General features: G+C 50.4%; 7 protein-coding genes across 7 annotated transcripts; 6 read left to right on the top strand and 1 right to left on the bottom strand.

The window, feature by feature from the left end:
• Positions 1–74: 74 nt before the first annotated feature.
• COCVIDRAFT_35943 (hypothetical protein) lies at positions 75–733 on the top strand (the record flags this gene model as incomplete). The annotated part of the gene is made up of 2 exons (XM_014703180.1): positions 75–389; positions 482–733. The coding sequence occupies 2 exons, from the start codon at positions 75–77 to the stop codon at positions 731–733; spliced, it is 567 nt and encodes a 188-aa protein (XP_014558666.1).
• Positions 734–1,960: 1,227 nt separating this feature from the next.
• On the top strand, positions 1,961–3,515 carry COCVIDRAFT_14210 (hypothetical protein; the record flags this gene model as incomplete). Its single annotated transcript, XM_014703122.1, has 2 exons — positions 1,961–2,458; positions 2,685–3,515. 2 exons carry the CDS (start codon positions 1,961–1,963, stop codon positions 3,513–3,515), a joined length of 1,329 nt encoding a protein of 442 aa, XP_014558608.1.
• A 337-nt stretch (positions 3,516–3,852) lies between these two features.
• COCVIDRAFT_24834 (hypothetical protein) lies at positions 3,853–5,430 on the bottom strand (the record flags this gene model as incomplete). The annotated part of the gene is made up of 1 exon (XM_014703149.1): positions 3,853–5,430. One exon carries the CDS (start codon positions 5,428–5,430, stop codon positions 3,853–3,855), a length of 1,578 nt encoding a protein of 525 aa, XP_014558635.1.
• A 387-nt stretch (positions 5,431–5,817) lies between these two features.
• COCVIDRAFT_24833 (glycoside hydrolase family 5 protein) lies at positions 5,818–8,233 on the top strand (the record flags this gene model as incomplete). Its single annotated transcript, XM_014703148.1, has 4 exons — positions 5,818–6,201; positions 6,254–7,185; positions 7,234–7,552; positions 7,601–8,233. 4 exons carry the CDS (start codon positions 5,818–5,820, stop codon positions 8,231–8,233), a joined length of 2,268 nt encoding a protein of 755 aa, XP_014558634.1.
• A 688-nt stretch (positions 8,234–8,921) lies between these two features.
• COCVIDRAFT_93705 (hypothetical protein) lies at positions 8,922–12,868 on the top strand (the record flags this gene model as incomplete). The annotated part of the gene is made up of 4 exons (XM_014703179.1): positions 8,922–9,815; positions 9,865–10,059; positions 10,110–12,105; positions 12,240–12,868. The coding sequence occupies 4 exons, from the start codon at positions 8,922–8,924 to the stop codon at positions 12,866–12,868; spliced, it is 3,714 nt and encodes a 1,237-aa protein (XP_014558665.1).
• Positions 12,869–13,595: 727 nt separating this feature from the next.
• Positions 13,596–14,543, top strand: COCVIDRAFT_24831 (hypothetical protein; the record flags this gene model as incomplete). The annotated part of the gene is made up of 1 exon (XM_014703147.1): positions 13,596–14,543. The coding sequence occupies one exon, from the start codon at positions 13,596–13,598 to the stop codon at positions 14,541–14,543; it is 948 nt and encodes a 315-aa protein (XP_014558633.1).
• A 719-nt stretch (positions 14,544–15,262) lies between these two features.
• Positions 15,263–15,442, top strand: COCVIDRAFT_63327 (hypothetical protein; the record flags this gene model as incomplete). The annotated part of the gene is made up of 1 exon (XM_014703178.1): positions 15,263–15,442. A coding segment is annotated over one exon (180 nt), but the record flags the coding sequence as incomplete, so codon positions are not given.
• Positions 15,443–15,482: the final 40 nt, after the last annotated feature.

Here is a 15,482-nt window from a genome sequence, read left to right as displayed (position 1 = left end):
CCATGGCCGATATGAAGTTCCGCAACGAATCACCATCGTAAGTGATTTATGGGCAGGGAACATTGATCAAACGAATGTATGCTAAGGCTTGCAGCATCATGGGCGAAACCGTTCCTGTATTGATTAAAGGCGGGCAAATCCATGTGCATAAAGAGGTCCTGACCTCTACCTCGGACTTTCTCAAGATTGCCATGAAGCCGAAATGGCGTACCGATGAGAACCGCCCGATCGACCTGACTGAGGAAGATGCCAAAGCCGTTGAAGCATACTGCCGATGGCTTTACTCGCACACAATTCCTTGCCATGATGATATCCTGTACACCACCAGACTCCTATGTCAGCTCTTTGTCCTTGGTGAGAAATTGCTGGACCAAACACTCAAGAACGCGGTCTTAGCCATGATGATTGAGGGGCTCAAACCAATCATAGATACCTTTGCTCAAGACCTTTGGTCAAACTTATTTATGACGGAACTCCAAAGGGCTCGCCAGTACGCCGCCTCATGGTTGACTTATATGTATACAATGCACATTCTGCCTGGCTCAGCCCCCATGATTGTGCCTCTTTTCGGGGGACTGACTTCTTGGAAGAGTTGGTACCAGCTTTGCTAAGTGCGCGGCCGCAACCATCTTTCGAAAAAGGACGACCATGGGTAGTTCGGCCCGAGTCCTACCGTGAGGGAGCATTTACCTATGGAAACAATGTCGAAACTGGTTCGACAAAAAGCACCTGAGAGAAAACAAGAAATCTCTCGAGGCTGGTGGGGCTATCGTCTGCACACATACACATACATATATATAACGTGCGTGCGGCAGTGTTGTTGAAGGGAAAGAAGGGAACATCATGGCACCTTGAAACCATGAACTCATCTCTCAGCAGCTATCATGATATCACAGAATAATTCTTACGCTCTCTACACAACCCCCCGAGCACTCAAGTGGTCCTCGAAGTCGCTAATGAACAAGGAGATGTTGCCAAAGAGTTAATTGACGGCGGTGACAAAACAATCAATATTACGGCTAAAAAGCAGCATTATATGTTGGAAGCTAATGTTCTTAAGGAGCAAGTACCAGTCGATTATGATGGATTTATGAAAGTCTTACAGACCCACAAGTATGGGAGCGCTGAATGCCCGTAGTACAAACCGGACTCATGATGCTGGCAGTCCGAGTCATTCTAGGCCCAGCTTCACACGCAGACTTGGGATCAATCAGTTCAAGCAATCTGATTGGTCATTTTTGATTTGATTGATCCCTCAGGACCTCCAGAATTGAAGTGAATTGATTGATCTATATTTTGGTAGTTTTTGAATTGAGTTTTCATTATTTTGATTCGTTTTGATTCAAAATTTCCTTATCTAGCGATTAGAACTAGAAATTGCCTATAGAATGGTAGAAAAGCTAGTGGTAGACAAGGTGGTGATGATCTGGTGGATCAGATCATGTGATACTATCGATAAGATCACGTGATCTGATCCACTAGATCATCACCACCTTCAACACCACGAATATGGACTGCACGTGATTCAATCTATCAATCAGATCAATCAATCTAGCTCTCCAGAACTTGATTGATTGATTGAATTGAACGAAACAATCGATTTTCAATCAATCGAATCAACAGATTAATTGTTCCCCAGTGTGTTCACACACCTCGAGCCGCTTAGAAGGTCTCCAATTCAAGTCTAGCGTGTTCGATCGAAACATCTTCTGGCATCGCACATCAGCTTTAACGGTACCTTGTCCCACTCTGCATAATAGTGGGTGAATAATGCTTGCGACTACATACAGTGTTTCCTAGGTCTTTCAATTTTTGTTTGCTGAGAAGATTGCCGGAATTTCAAGACATACAGTATGGGAGAAACTGTTCTTAGTTTGCTGTAAAGTAAGACACTTCTGGACTATATCACCACACCAGTTCTTGCGGTCGTTGTGCTCTATCACTTGCAACATCTGGCAAGATGACAAATTCACCAGAGCTAATCCGCTACCAACCGGTACTCCGAGATCGTCAAGACACTGGCCCTGACAAAAAGAATGCAATTGATCCAAAAGTAGAGGAATTTCGAATGGCACCCCTTGTTTGGTGGAATGTGAAGGAGCACGTTGAGCCCCAGCAACAGGTTCAACGTGGTTACGCGGTACTAGGCCATATTCCAGAGGCTGACAATGAACCACACGACAACGCATCCATCCCTAGTAGCACAACGCGAACCCCGGTTCTACTAAACACCGACTCACCCTGGTCTGCATTCCTGTGTGGTTCTCAAGGGTCTGGAAAATCGCATACTCTGTCGTGTATGCTCGAAAACTGTCTTTTGACCGACAAAAAGATCCTTTCTCGAGTTGGACTAAATCCTCACCCACTCGCCGGACTGGTGTTTCACTACGATCGGTGCCAGGGCAGCGGAGTTTGTGAGGCCGCCTATCTTTGCACCAACATTTCGACGACTGTTCTTGTAAGTCCAAGCAACTATGGTAGGCTGAAAATGGCATATGAAGCCATGGCAAAGAAGCAGCATGCAAAAATCTCCGTCAAACAGCTCTATGTCTTGCCAAAGTACCTTGATACAGAGAAGATGAAGACTTTGATGGCTGTGGGGAAAGAGGATGATGTGCCGTTGTACATGCAGGCCAGTTTCCCTCTCCTCTCCTCTCATAATGAAGATGTGCTAACTCAACTAGACAATACTCATGATTCTCCGCAAAATGGCTATCAAATCACAAGGTCTCGGCAAATTCGACTACATCACCTTCAAGAACGAGCTATCAGCCACCAAGTTCACCAGCGCCCAAGATGGTCCCATGAAACTCCGCCTTGACCTACTTGAATCATTCATGAAGCGTAGCAAGAACGGCGCTAGTATTCTGGCGAACACCGAAAACGACTTCCTGACTGGCACTCCAGGTTCTCTCACCATTGTAGACCTAACAGATCCTGTCATCGACGCTGACTCCGCTTGCGCGCTCTTCGATATATGCCTCTCTGTATTTATTCAGCAGACGCAGTGCGGAAAGATTGTCGCGCTGGACGAAGCGCACAACTACATGACGGAAGGCAGTAGTGCGGCTAAAGCCTTCACTGAGAAGCTCTTACGGACAGTGCGTGAGCAGCGACATCAAGCCGTCAGAGTCGTTATCGCAACCCAGGAACCTAGCATCAACACGCAGCTGTTGGATCTGTGTAGTATCACGATGGTGCACAGGTGTACGAGTCCTGCATGGTTCAACGTGCTTAAGCGACATGTTGCAGCGCTTTATCTGAACTTGCCGACGTCTTCTCAGGCTGGAGCAAGTGGCGGAGAGAAGGCAGAAATGCTTAAGGATGATACAGAACTTTTCCATGAGATTGTTCGGTTAAAGCTTGGAGAGAGTTTGCTGTTCTGCCCGTCAGCTGTGGTTAAGGTTATTGGAGGAGAGATAGGAAAGATGGAGGGGAGGTACGTCAAGTTCAAGACGAGACAAAGGGTCACAGCGGACGGGGGAAGGAGTAGGCTTGCTGCTGAAGGAACTTAAGGAAACTCACGACTGGCCCGATAGACACTACTGTGGAGGGCGATCTAGTGAGGGAAGAAAAAGGCAGAATATATATTGGAGTCCAGTTGGGTTTATCACTTCTACGCACTCGATATCTTTTCAAAAGGAATGAAACGAACAAATCATTTTTACCATAAAGACCATGAATTCATCTTTCAGTAGCTACCGTGATATCACAAAATACAACCAAAAAAACGCCAAAATGCTCTAGTCCATAATATCCACCTACACTAAAACCCCACGCTCAAAATCAAAAACTTGAAAAAAAAAAAGATTCTCAGCAGAAGGTGTGAAGAATTGAAGAAGTTGATTTGATCTAGAAGGGAAAGCCACCAGGGAAACCTCCACCAGGGAAACCCCCACCCTGCTGGAACTTGAAGTTACCTCCACCAGGGAATCCGCCGCCGCCACCCTGCCTAAACATGAACTGCTGGCCGCCAAACGGCGAGCCCTGGAAGGGATTGCCATGCTGCTGCTCATTGCTGTTGGGATCATCACCACGGTCAAATCGTGCTTTGAGCTCCGGATCAGACAGGACTTCATACGCCTCGTTGACATCCGACATCTTCTTTTGCGCATCCTCTGGCGTCATGTTGTTCGCGGATGCCTTATCCGGGTGGTACATTTTGCTGAGCTTCCTGTATGCCTTCTTGATTTCGCGCTCATCGGCATCACGGGACACACCGAGGACCTTGTAGTAGTCCTTTTCCTTTGAGCGCTTGAGTAGGGTGCGGGCTTTTTGAAGGAGCTCGTCGATCTTTTGGTGCTGGTGGTGTTCGGCTGCGAGTTCGAGAGTGCGGATGCAATCTTCGAAGTCGTCAGCGTCGAGTTGGCCTTGGGCTTTGTGGATGAGGCCGTGGAGGGAGTTGGGGTTGAGTTGGAGGGCTTCTTTGCAATAGGGGGTTCCCTTTTTCAGGTTGTTCATTTCGACGTAGGCTTCGCAGGTCATTTCGACGAGGTTCTGGTAAAGGCCTTGAGGGGAGTTGGCGTAGATGTAACCCTTTTCTGTGTAGTCTTTGAAGTCTTGTTTGACCTCTTTCAACAGTCCTGGGTCTGACTCGCCACGGTCGATGAGGAGTTTTGATGCGGTGGCGTACTGGCGCTTTTCGAAAAACTTGCGCACTTTCTTGATGTCCTTCTCGAGGTTCTTTTCTCTCCTGCGCAGCTTCATGCATTCCTTGGAGTCTGGATCTGACTGAAGGCATTGGGCAATGTGCTTGATTCCCTTGTCGGTTTCACCAAGGGAGTAAAAGGCCATGGCGGAGCTTTGAAGGTGAGGCTCAATGTCGCCCGTGTTGATTTGAAGAAGGTGTTGTAGGTCGCTGATACCCTCGACGACCTCACCCTTCTCGAAGCGACAGTGTGCTCTTGTCTTACGGATATCGTATGCGCCGTTTGCGACCACTATGGCAGCGCCTGCATTGGTGATGCAGGAGTCCCAGTCGCCTTTTTCGGCAGCCTCTTGTGCGATAAGAGCCGCAGCCTGTGCTTCTTCCAGCTGGGCGATTTCATCGGGCTTACCGGCTGCCTCGTAGTCCTTGCGCGCCGCAGCCCAGTCAGCTTTCCTTGCTCTTATTTTTGCTCGTTGCACCAATGCGCCCTCGAAGCCAGGCTTCAGTTCCAGCACCTTGTTGAAGTCCTGCTCTGCCTGAATTGTCTTGCCGATTTGGAGGTAGGCAGCGCCGCGTCGGAAGTAGGTGAGGTAGTTGCGCGGGTCACGGGAGATGGCCACATCGAAGTAGGTGAGGGCATCCTGGGTATTTCCAGTCGCCATCTGCACCGTGGCATCTTTGACTAACTGCGACACGGGCGTGTCCGCGGGGATGTCAGCGGCAGACAGAGCGCTTGCGAGAGGGAGCAGCCCGAGGGCTAACGAGGAAAGTCGAAATATCATGTTGCGACGTTTGTGTAGTGGCGAATGTACAAGTAACGAGGGACTGTAGGCGGGCAAGGGCCTGAGAGAGGGGATAGTCCGCTCAAGGTGGCAGCGGCAGAAGCAGTTTATCTAGGCATGAGCGAAGGAGTGAAACAGGGTGAAGGGTAATATATGCGATTGTTATTTCCGTTCATGCAACTTGTCCTGATGTCGAGGCGGTGGTGCAGGGGCCACCCCGATCCTTGGACCCCAGGCACTCCAGGTACGCTAGTGGTGCGTCATGCATGCGGACACGGGCGGGCTAGTGCTGGCCTATCTCCATACTCCGCTATATCCTCACTGTCCGCCTCTTCTACCCTTGAACTCTGCCTCCTGCTTGCCGTGCTCTATATGTCTACCTCACTAATGTCTGCCATCCGCCTACGTATCGATGGACGTACATTCCGCGACTCCCATAACCGCGAAGTAACGTTGCATGGCATCAACTGCGCCGCCGATGCCAAGTTCCCTGCGAATCCTAACCAACCCTCACACATACCTGACAACTTTTTCGATGGAGACAACGTTTCTTTTGTGAATCGGCCGTTTTCCCTGGACGATGCGGCAACACACTTTTCGCGGTTACGGAGTTGGGGGTACAACACCATCCGCTACATCTTCACCTGGGAGGCGATAGAGCATGCTGGACCAGGAAAGTACGACGAGGAGTGGATAGACCACACCATTGCTGTGCTACGAAAGGCCAAAGAGTATGGCTTCTACATATTCATGGATCCCCACCAGGATGTCGTAGGTAGCATTCCAATGTACTTGAATGTCTCTGTCCTAACACGTCACACAGTGGTCACGATTCTCTGGAGGCTCCGGTGCACCCATGTGGACTCTTTATGCCTGCGGGCTGGATCCCGAGAAATTTGCGGTCACCGAAGCCGCCCTCGTACATAACACGTACCCAGACCCTGCGACTTATCCCAAGATGATCTGGACGACCAACTACACCCGCCTGGTATGTCAAGTCATGTGGACTTTGTTCTTTGGTGGCAGAGACTTTGCCCCAAAGGCCATCATAGACGGCAAAAATATACAAGACTACTTGCAAGAGCACTTTATCGGCGCATGCGAGCACCTTGCGAAGCGTATACACGAAGCAGGGGACCTCTGGCACGACCCGGTAGTTGGTTGGGAAAGCATAAACGAGCCCAACAGAGGCCTCATCAGCTATCAAGACATTACGCAGATTCCCAGCGAACAAAAGCTACAGAAGGGGACTTCGCCAACAGCTTGGCAGGCAATACTAACTGGATCTGGTAGGGCTTGCGAGATCGCGACTTGGGACTTTGGTGGCTTGGGACCTTACAAGAGCGGATCGGTTTTAGTAGATCCCGAGGGCACACAAGCATGGCTGTCGAAAGATTACGACAACACCAAGTACGGCTGGAAGCGTGACGCTGGGTGGCGTCTGGGTGAGTGCTTGTGGGCGCAACATGGAGTATGGGACCCAGAGACCGACACAGTGCTGAAAAAGGACTACTTTGGAATCGACCCCAAAAATGGCGCTAAGATCGATTACGAATACTTTACGAACCACTACTGGCTGGCTCACTACCGGGCTTACAGCAAGATGGTTAAGTCTATTTTCCCAGATTCATTGATGTTCTTCCAGCCTCCGGTGCTTGAGATACCTCCAAACATCAAGGGCACCGAGGATGATGATCCCAATATCATCTTCTCGCCTCATTACTACGACGGCATTACTCTCATCACGAAAAAATGGTATGTTTCGATGTTTTAAAGTTTGCGACTATATCTAACATGACGTAGGAACCGAGTGTGGAACGTAGATGTTTTTGGGGTGCTGCGAGGAAAATATCTGACACCGGCATTCGCCATCAAGGTTGGAGAGACTGCCATTCGAAACTGCTTCTCACATCAACTCAAGGCGATCCGAGAAGAGGGTACTGAACATATGGGAGTGCACCCTTGCGTTTTCACTGAAATCGGCATACCGTACGACATGGACGACAAGTATGCGTATAAAACAGGCAACTACAGCAGCCAGATAGCGGCACTGGATGCCAACCACTTTGCACTTGAAGACAGCATGGCCAACGGGTTCGCGCTATGGACCTATGTTGTCAACGTAAGTCGAACTGCTGTTATGGGTGTTGCAAAACTAATGTGGAAATAGAACTGTCATTACTGGGGTGACCAGTGGAACGGAGAGGATCTATCGATATTTTCGTTGGACGACAAGGCAGTGCCAGCAGGACCTTTTTCACCAGAAGACTCTCGGGCATCGCTCGACAAGAACTCACCGACATATTCGCGGGCTCAGTCGTCGGATACACTCAGCGTCACGCCCACCAACCTGCAAAAGACGGTTTCTGTGGAGCAAATGAGCTCAACACGGACCGAGGGCGATGTGGCTGGACTTCGGGCCGCAGAAGCCTTTATCCGCCCTACGCCTGTGGCAGTGCACGGAGACATCTCATCCTACGGGTTTGACCTCAGGAACTGCACTTTCAAGCTTGCACTCTGCGCGCCAAGTTCGACATCAGAGAATGCTCCAACAGTGTGCTACCTGCCCGAATTCCACTTCCCGTCGGGCCAGACAAGTGTTGAAGTCACCGGGGGCAAGTGGACAATTACTTCGGAAGAAACGAGCGGGGCATTGCAGCAGATACTGCGATGGTGGCATGCAGAAGGTGATCAGACGATAACGGTCAAGGGAGTGGTGCGGAAAGCCGGTAGCGCGCTAGGTACGGATGAGGATGAAGGGTACCTGCAGCAGTGCCAGAAGCAGGCGTGCGCAGTCATGTAAGCGAAGGGTACAAAGTCGACGATATGTGGTTGTGGTGTTGCGGGGGGCTGTGGCCAATGCGCAGTGATGCAATTGTCATGCGACGCTCAGGTCACGCAGTCAGCGTGAAGGCGCAAAGTGCGGTGGTTTTGCAAACATATGAGGTTGGCCAGTGTTGTGTACATTGTCAGGCGTTTGGAGCGCATGCCAAAACAGTTTGATCAGATCATATTTGCGTGTGGTTGCAGAGCCGGGCGAAGACATGATGGCTTTTTTTTCATTGAAGCAGCTGACACCGCGTCGACGCGTGCCGTGGGCTTGGGACAAGCAGGCAGCAGAGCGCGTTTGTGGAACACGCAGACCGTGAAGTTGGGGCTGGAAGTTGTTTTTTTCACACGGCGTAGACGATCAAGCACACGTCTCAAGCGGCCGGATCCATAGACCTGGGCCTATTTATTGCACGCTACACCGCCATCTTGAGTGGTTTGTTGCAGACGGTGCGCGCCAAAGCTTGTCAAAGCCCCATCCTTGTCCTGTGCTGTGCATCTTCCGCTTTCAGAAACCTCCGCCCGAAACACCAGTGAGGACCAAAAGAATCCCCCAAGTCGACAATTCTCACCTCCATCGCGCGCACGCCTCTCCGCCACCCACTCCGCACACCTGACGCCACACGCCCATACGCCGCGGCCAGAGAAGCTGCCTGTCCACGATGAATGCTGGGGTTGACGACCAAGCCCCGCAAACAAGTCTAGCAAATGGCGGCAGCGGAGCGCATCACCACGACAATGCCCATTCAGACCTCTCGCAGGTTCTAGAGGCACTGCAGGCCATCTATGCCCCGACCTCGAGCAACGAAACCCGCCGACAGGCCACCGAATACCTCGAGCAAGCAAAGCGTCACCCCGAAGCCCCATCACACGGCCATACGCTCGCCCTCGACCGCTCGCAGCCTGCGCAACTGCGCTACTATGGCCTCACCATGCTTGAGCACTCCATCAAGTATGGCTGGGAGGACTACACCGTGGACCAAGGTACCGCGCTGAGAGGCTATGCCATCGAGCTTGCGCAGAACGTAACGGAGACCGACCCTGTCTACATTCGGAACAAGATTGCCCAATTATGGACAGAGATTGCCAAACGCAGCTGGGGCGCAGAGTGGTTAGACATGGATGAGCAATTAGTAGCCCTCTGGACAAACTCATTACACCACCAGGCCATAGTACTTTATGTCCTCGAAACCCTCTCCGAAGAGGTCTTCAATCGCGAAGATGCTACCGCTGGCCTGCGAGGCACCGACCTGGGGCGGGCCTGTGTCGAGATCTTCACGCCTCAAATTGTTATACAAGAGCAGCTTCCTACTAGGGAAAAAGGTCCTGATTTACGGTGCGGAGACGAAGGTTGGTTGACGAGGCTATGCAAAAACCTGGATTGGTGCTTGGGACAGGACTACCAGAACCAGGAAAACGTCAAAGCCAGTGCTGTCAAATCCATGCATGCCCTTAGAGCCGCCATGCCATGGGTCATGCCCAAAGCCATTGCGGCCACTCAGGTCATTGAGGCTGTCTGCAAGGCTCTAGCCACACCAGCAGTCGAGATACAAATTGTATGGCGACTCAAGCCAACACGAGAACCCCGTCGCTAACATGAACCAGGCTGCAGTCGAAACCCTACAGGCTATATACAACCGAACGCACTTACACGACGACGAGTTCGTGGAGCTAGTATGCCCCATGTTTACACCAGGCAGCGTCTCGCTCCTTCGGGAAGTATACAATTGGACACTCGTGGACATGGACGTCAATGACATCGATGACCAGAAATATATGCTTTGCAAGAGGCTATCTGAGGTGAGAATCACCATCTTAATCAACCCTGTGTCCATGACTAACGACCGCAGTTGGCAAACAACCTTGGTCTGTTCATTGAACAAAAGCCCCAATCTATTCCAGAGAACAGCGATCTCGCCGGTGTATTTGGTTTTCTGTACGACATTATGCGCAACCCAAGTCTTGTCGTTTCCATACCCGTCCTTCACTGTTGGACTAAGCTACTGCGATCGAGCGTTGTTCGCGAGTCTGACGTCGTGAACTCCATGGTTGGAGGTCTGCTCGAGACATGTTGTGCGCGATTGATCCGCTACGAGGCCCTTCCTGAAGATGCCGAAGACGTGACGTTGCAATTTTTGAATGAAGACATTGACACTGTTCCCGAACGACATGCCTTCCTAGGCAATTATAGGAGATTCTGCGCAGATGTAATCGAAGTACTTGTGCGCAAGACGCCGATTGAGGCCATGGAGCATATCCTTGCTCAAGCAACCAACATGTTGCAAAACCTGTACCGCGACCGTCCCTCTTTTCAACCACAGACATTTAGCAAAAACTCGCCCCAAGTCCTTCAGGTCGACGCCCAAGTTACGGTTATTGAGGCTGCTCTCAAAGGCTACATGAAATGGCAACAAAGTCAAGGCGAGGATGCCCAAGCCGATGAGCGAACGCGAAGTGTTCTAGAGGACTCACTAGAGCAATGGGGCCGTCAGATTCTGCAAGCGCAATTCGATGATCCTGAGGTTGCAAGAAAGATCATATCGCTCATGGCCACCCTTGCCACGAAGTCACTTGGCGACCGGCCTGGCTTTGCGCTAACTTTCCTTGAGTACATGCTTACCATACGTCTAGCGGATGACACCAGCTATGCTCAGTACTCGGAAGCAGTAAAGGACCTAGAGCGCATATGCAGCTTGGAGATGCAGAAACTAGCCATGAAGTTCGCCGATGATTTTATGAACGTCTACGAGCAATTAGAAGCAAAGATCAATGAGATGATCAATGACCCCACGACTGACGAACGCCAACGAATGGCATACTCTGCTTTCCTTTTCATCATCATACACAGGTGTACAACGTTAGACCACACCATTCAAACAGAGCGCATGAGACAGATGTTGAACCGCGTCAAGGAGGCATGGCAGAATGATGAGTTTACTAAAGCCATCTCTTCGTTCCAGTCTTTCTGCGACGTCCTGGGCATGGGTCAATTACCCGAATTCCTGTCTGCCAACAATTTTCGCGGCGTGCAGGATTGGTCTGAACAACAATTGCCTAGTGATGGTCAAGCATTGCAAGCTTCAATCCTTGAGCGATCTCAACAACTGCCTCTGCGACTGACTAAGACGCTACTTGCAGCATCGACTGAGAAGTTGCGAGACGGTACTGCTGCATATGAGACTGCTGCAGCACTGTGGGCAGAGACGATACCTGTGCTACTTCCCAATCTTCTCCAGCTCGTGAGCCATGCGCAAGCATTTAACGACATTGACAGCAACTGGTCACACCTGCCGATCGAACTGCAACAGGTCATTCGACGTGTTCTGACTGATCGGTTCTGGCAAGCGGGCATCTCAACGGAAAGCAGAGATGACTTCTTCGCTAAGGTCAGTGGCTCCAAGTCCACCTACGAAGGTTTCGCGTCAACCGTTCGAGGCACTGTCCGACAAATCAGAGAGAGTTCTTACTACATACTCTACTCGTTGACAAGATTTCGAGACTTCTTCTATGGCATACAAGACTTACCGGGACCGCTCAGCCAAGCTCTCTTTGGGCACGCTGGTGCCTTGACCGCACATCACTTGTCCGTTCTGCTTACGGTATCTACGCATCTTATCGAGGGGTGTCCGTCACAGTTACGGTCACAGTTTCTACCGCCTATGATTCAAGGGCTATTCAGGGAACTAGACAGGAAGATCTCTGGGGAATGGAGCGAGATTGCTCGCCAAGTGGCGGAATCAGGGGATAATGACAACTTGACAGATGAGATGAAGACCGAAAGTATCCTTCGTCAGCTTACATACTCTTCGGTCTCGCTTGTCGCCGTCCTGCTTGATTCACGGCAGGGTAAGTTTGATTTCATTTCTGAGCAGGCGTGGGACGGGCGGTCGAAGTACCAATAGTATAGGGTTTTCCACTACTGTGGTTACTTGTTTCCGCTTCTTGAAATTAGAGAACTTGGTGCTAACATATACACACAGAGTTTGCTCGGCAAGATGATCAAAGTCGCAAGGAAGCCAATGCGCCACCAATGTGTGATTTCATTCTCACTACACCTTCAGTCTTGGAGCCGATTCTCCTCTTCTGCAACTCTACCATCCGTGTAAGAGACACTCGATCTGTCATCACTATTGTGCGTGTCATGCGGACGCTTCTTCCACGCTTCAAGGAAAAGTCTCCGATCCGGGATTATTTCTGCAATGACATTCTGAAATCTGCCATCACATCGCTACACGAACCATACTTTGTTGATTGCCAGAAGGAACTTGCGTCTCTGATTGCAGGTATCATCCATCTCGACGATGAGATTCCACGCTCCATCATCCTTTCATTGCCTGGCATGGGTGACGAAGCTCGTGTCGACCGCCGGCTCGCAAAACTCCAAAGTGCAAACCGTCAGGATGAGAGGATGCAGAGGAGCATCGTCTTGGATCTGCTCAGTAGTATCAAGGGTGTAAGTATCCATGAGCAAGGTAAAATCCAGCGGCCAAAGGCAAAGTCTAGGACGGCGATGATGGAACAATACATGACTGTTGATCAGCAGCCAGCCATTGTTCGTGGAACGAGCCCGGGTCTTGCAGGCGTTGCTGATATGTTTGGGGGGCAGTAAGATAGAGCGATAATGCTAATGGTCTTGGGGGGAGGTGGGAAAAAAATCGGAAAGACAGGGGAATGATACCATGGGATGAATGGACAGCGGGGTATGGGGTACGGGTATGCATAGCATGGATATTGAGTTCATGGGGCTCAGCAGTCGCAGCTTTATGGAATACGAGACCTTATTGTTTGATCAGGAGAGTCATTTGTAAGATGCAGTTTCTGTGTGGAGTCCTGTCCGAAGCAATTTTGCGTCAAGCCATAATGCCAACAAGTCCTTCTGCTGCCCGTGTCTGTCTTTCTCACCTCTCTAAACAAAACAGGATGCCGGTGGGAAACTTTGTCTTGGTTGCGGGAAATATCCATTTTTAGTAGACCTGGAGTAGACCTGGAAGGTGATGATCATAATGAAGGGAACAAATTGCATGCGTTGTATTTCTCAAGTAACTATCTTACAGATGCAAAGCGATAACGAAGTTCAACAGATACCGCGGCGATTGGCTTCGGAACAATCGGAATACTCAATCCGGCTATTGAAGGGTCTCGGAACGACGCCCGACATTGCATGAGCATCCCACTTTGTGAAGATCGGCTTCAGGACAACACGCCGTATGTTTTCTTGTTGAGATCAGTTGGATTCCAGTCATCGCTTCTTCATCAATATCTCCACGTTGTTGTATTAGCAGCACCACTCAATTTCTCGTCATCAACACACATCGACCTCGACAGGCAACATCACAATGGCGCCTCCACCAGCACCAGGCGTTTGGTGCCCCGCAGTCACCTTCTTCACCCCAGACAGCGAGACAGCGACCCTAGACCTCGTCGCACAAAAGCAATACTTCAGTTACCTCTCCAAGTCCGGGCTTACGGGACTCGTCATCCTCGGATCCAATGCAGAAGCCTTTTTACTCACACGAGACGAAAAGAGAGCACTCATGAAATGCGCCCGCGAAGCCGTCGGACCAGATTATCCCCTCATGGTCGGCATTTCTGGCTTCTCTGTCCCCCAGGTGCTAGAGAACATTAGCGACGCAATCGAGGCGGGCGCAAACTACGGATTACTGTTGCCAGCAGCGTACTACGGGGCTGCCACATCCAAAGAAGTCGTCATGGCATTTTACAACGAAGTCGCGCAAAAGAGCTCGTTGCCCATTGTCATTTACAATTTCCCGGGTATCTGCAGCGGTGTGGATCTCGATTCCGTTACTATTGCCGCGCTTGCGCAGCAGAACCCAGGCAAGATTGTGGGCGTCAAGTTGACGTGCGGGAGTGTAGCTAAGATTACGCGGCTCTGTGCTGAGCTCCCGAGCGACATGTTTTCGACGTTTGCAGGACAGGCAGACTGGATGATTGCTGGCTTGGCTGTTGGAAGCGCGGGATGCGTGTCGGCGTTTAGTAACGTTTTTCCTAAAGCCTGCTCGAAGATATACGAGTGGTATACGAGTGGCAAGACGCAAGAGGCGCTGGAGTTGCATCGTAAGGCTGCGCTGGCGGAGAGCCCGATTAAGGCTGGGATTGCGCCGACAAAGTACGCAGTTAGTCAGTATAGTGCGAAGGCGGCGGGGATTGAAGGTGCGGAGGAGAGGTTGGCTCCTAGACGGCCGTATATGCCGGTTAGTGAGGCGCTCAAGACGAGTGTCAAGAATACGATGGAGGAATTGGCTGCGATAGAGAATGGCTTGTAGATTAGCTTCAATCAGTACATGTTTCATTGGCGGCTACATAATGATCTAAGAAGGCTACCAAACATGAGCATTCATCAACTAATGACGTGATGTTCATAATAGTTAGACCGATGGCGATTTGGGACAAATCCATGCAAAGACCCTTGATTTAGCGCGCTGGCACGTGCCCTATCGATAACGCGAACATTCACGTCTCGAACTTTTTTTCCCCCAATCGCCAACGAAATACCCTATACATATACTATATACAATGGCGGCTCAAAAAGGACCAAACGGTGTAGAAAAGAAGAAACGTGCGAAGAAGCGAAGGATAAGAACAGAAGGTAACATTAAATATCTACAAACGCAAAGCTGGAAAAACGCATGACCGCTAATGCTATACGCAACCAGTCTCGTCCTCGAGCGAAAGCGACAGCGATGTCGCCAGCGAGAAGAGTGGTACACCTGTATCCCGCGACATAAGCGTACGCCATCTTCTTCTTCTTCAATTCAAGATACCGAACCTATAATTGACACGGAAGCAACAGAACAAGGAAAAATCACCCGATGCCGTCGCACCCAAGGAACCAAACAAGAAATCTAAATCAACCTCCTCGGCACCGGATACAGATGTAGCAATGGAAGATGCTCCTCCTCGTTCTCCTCCTCGTTCTTCTCAACCATCAGCCGCAAATCCTTCTGCAAGTCAGGCCAGCCAGGCTAGCAAAACAACCCAAGACGACTTCAGCGCCCTCTACCTGCGCAAGATCGCCACAGAATTCGCAGATGATCTCGATAAAGTACGCGAAGCACCTGATTTCAAAGCGAGTAGCGTGCCGATGCTTATTCATGCGTTGAAGCAAGGGGAGACGTTGTTTAGTGGGGAGGAGAGGAGGAGGGTTGTTGGTGCTGCTAGTAAAGTCTGAGTGTGTGTGTGTGAGAGAGAGAGAGAGAGAAAGA

Source organism: Bipolaris victoriae, assembly GCF_000527765.1.
Source record: "Bipolaris victoriae FI3 unplaced genomic scaffold scaffold_24, whole genome shotgun sequence".
In the NCBI taxonomy this organism is placed as follows: Eukaryota; Fungi; Ascomycota; class Dothideomycetes; order Pleosporales; family Pleosporaceae; genus Bipolaris; species Bipolaris victoriae.
This window is presented reverse-complemented; position numbering and strand designations above follow the sequence as displayed.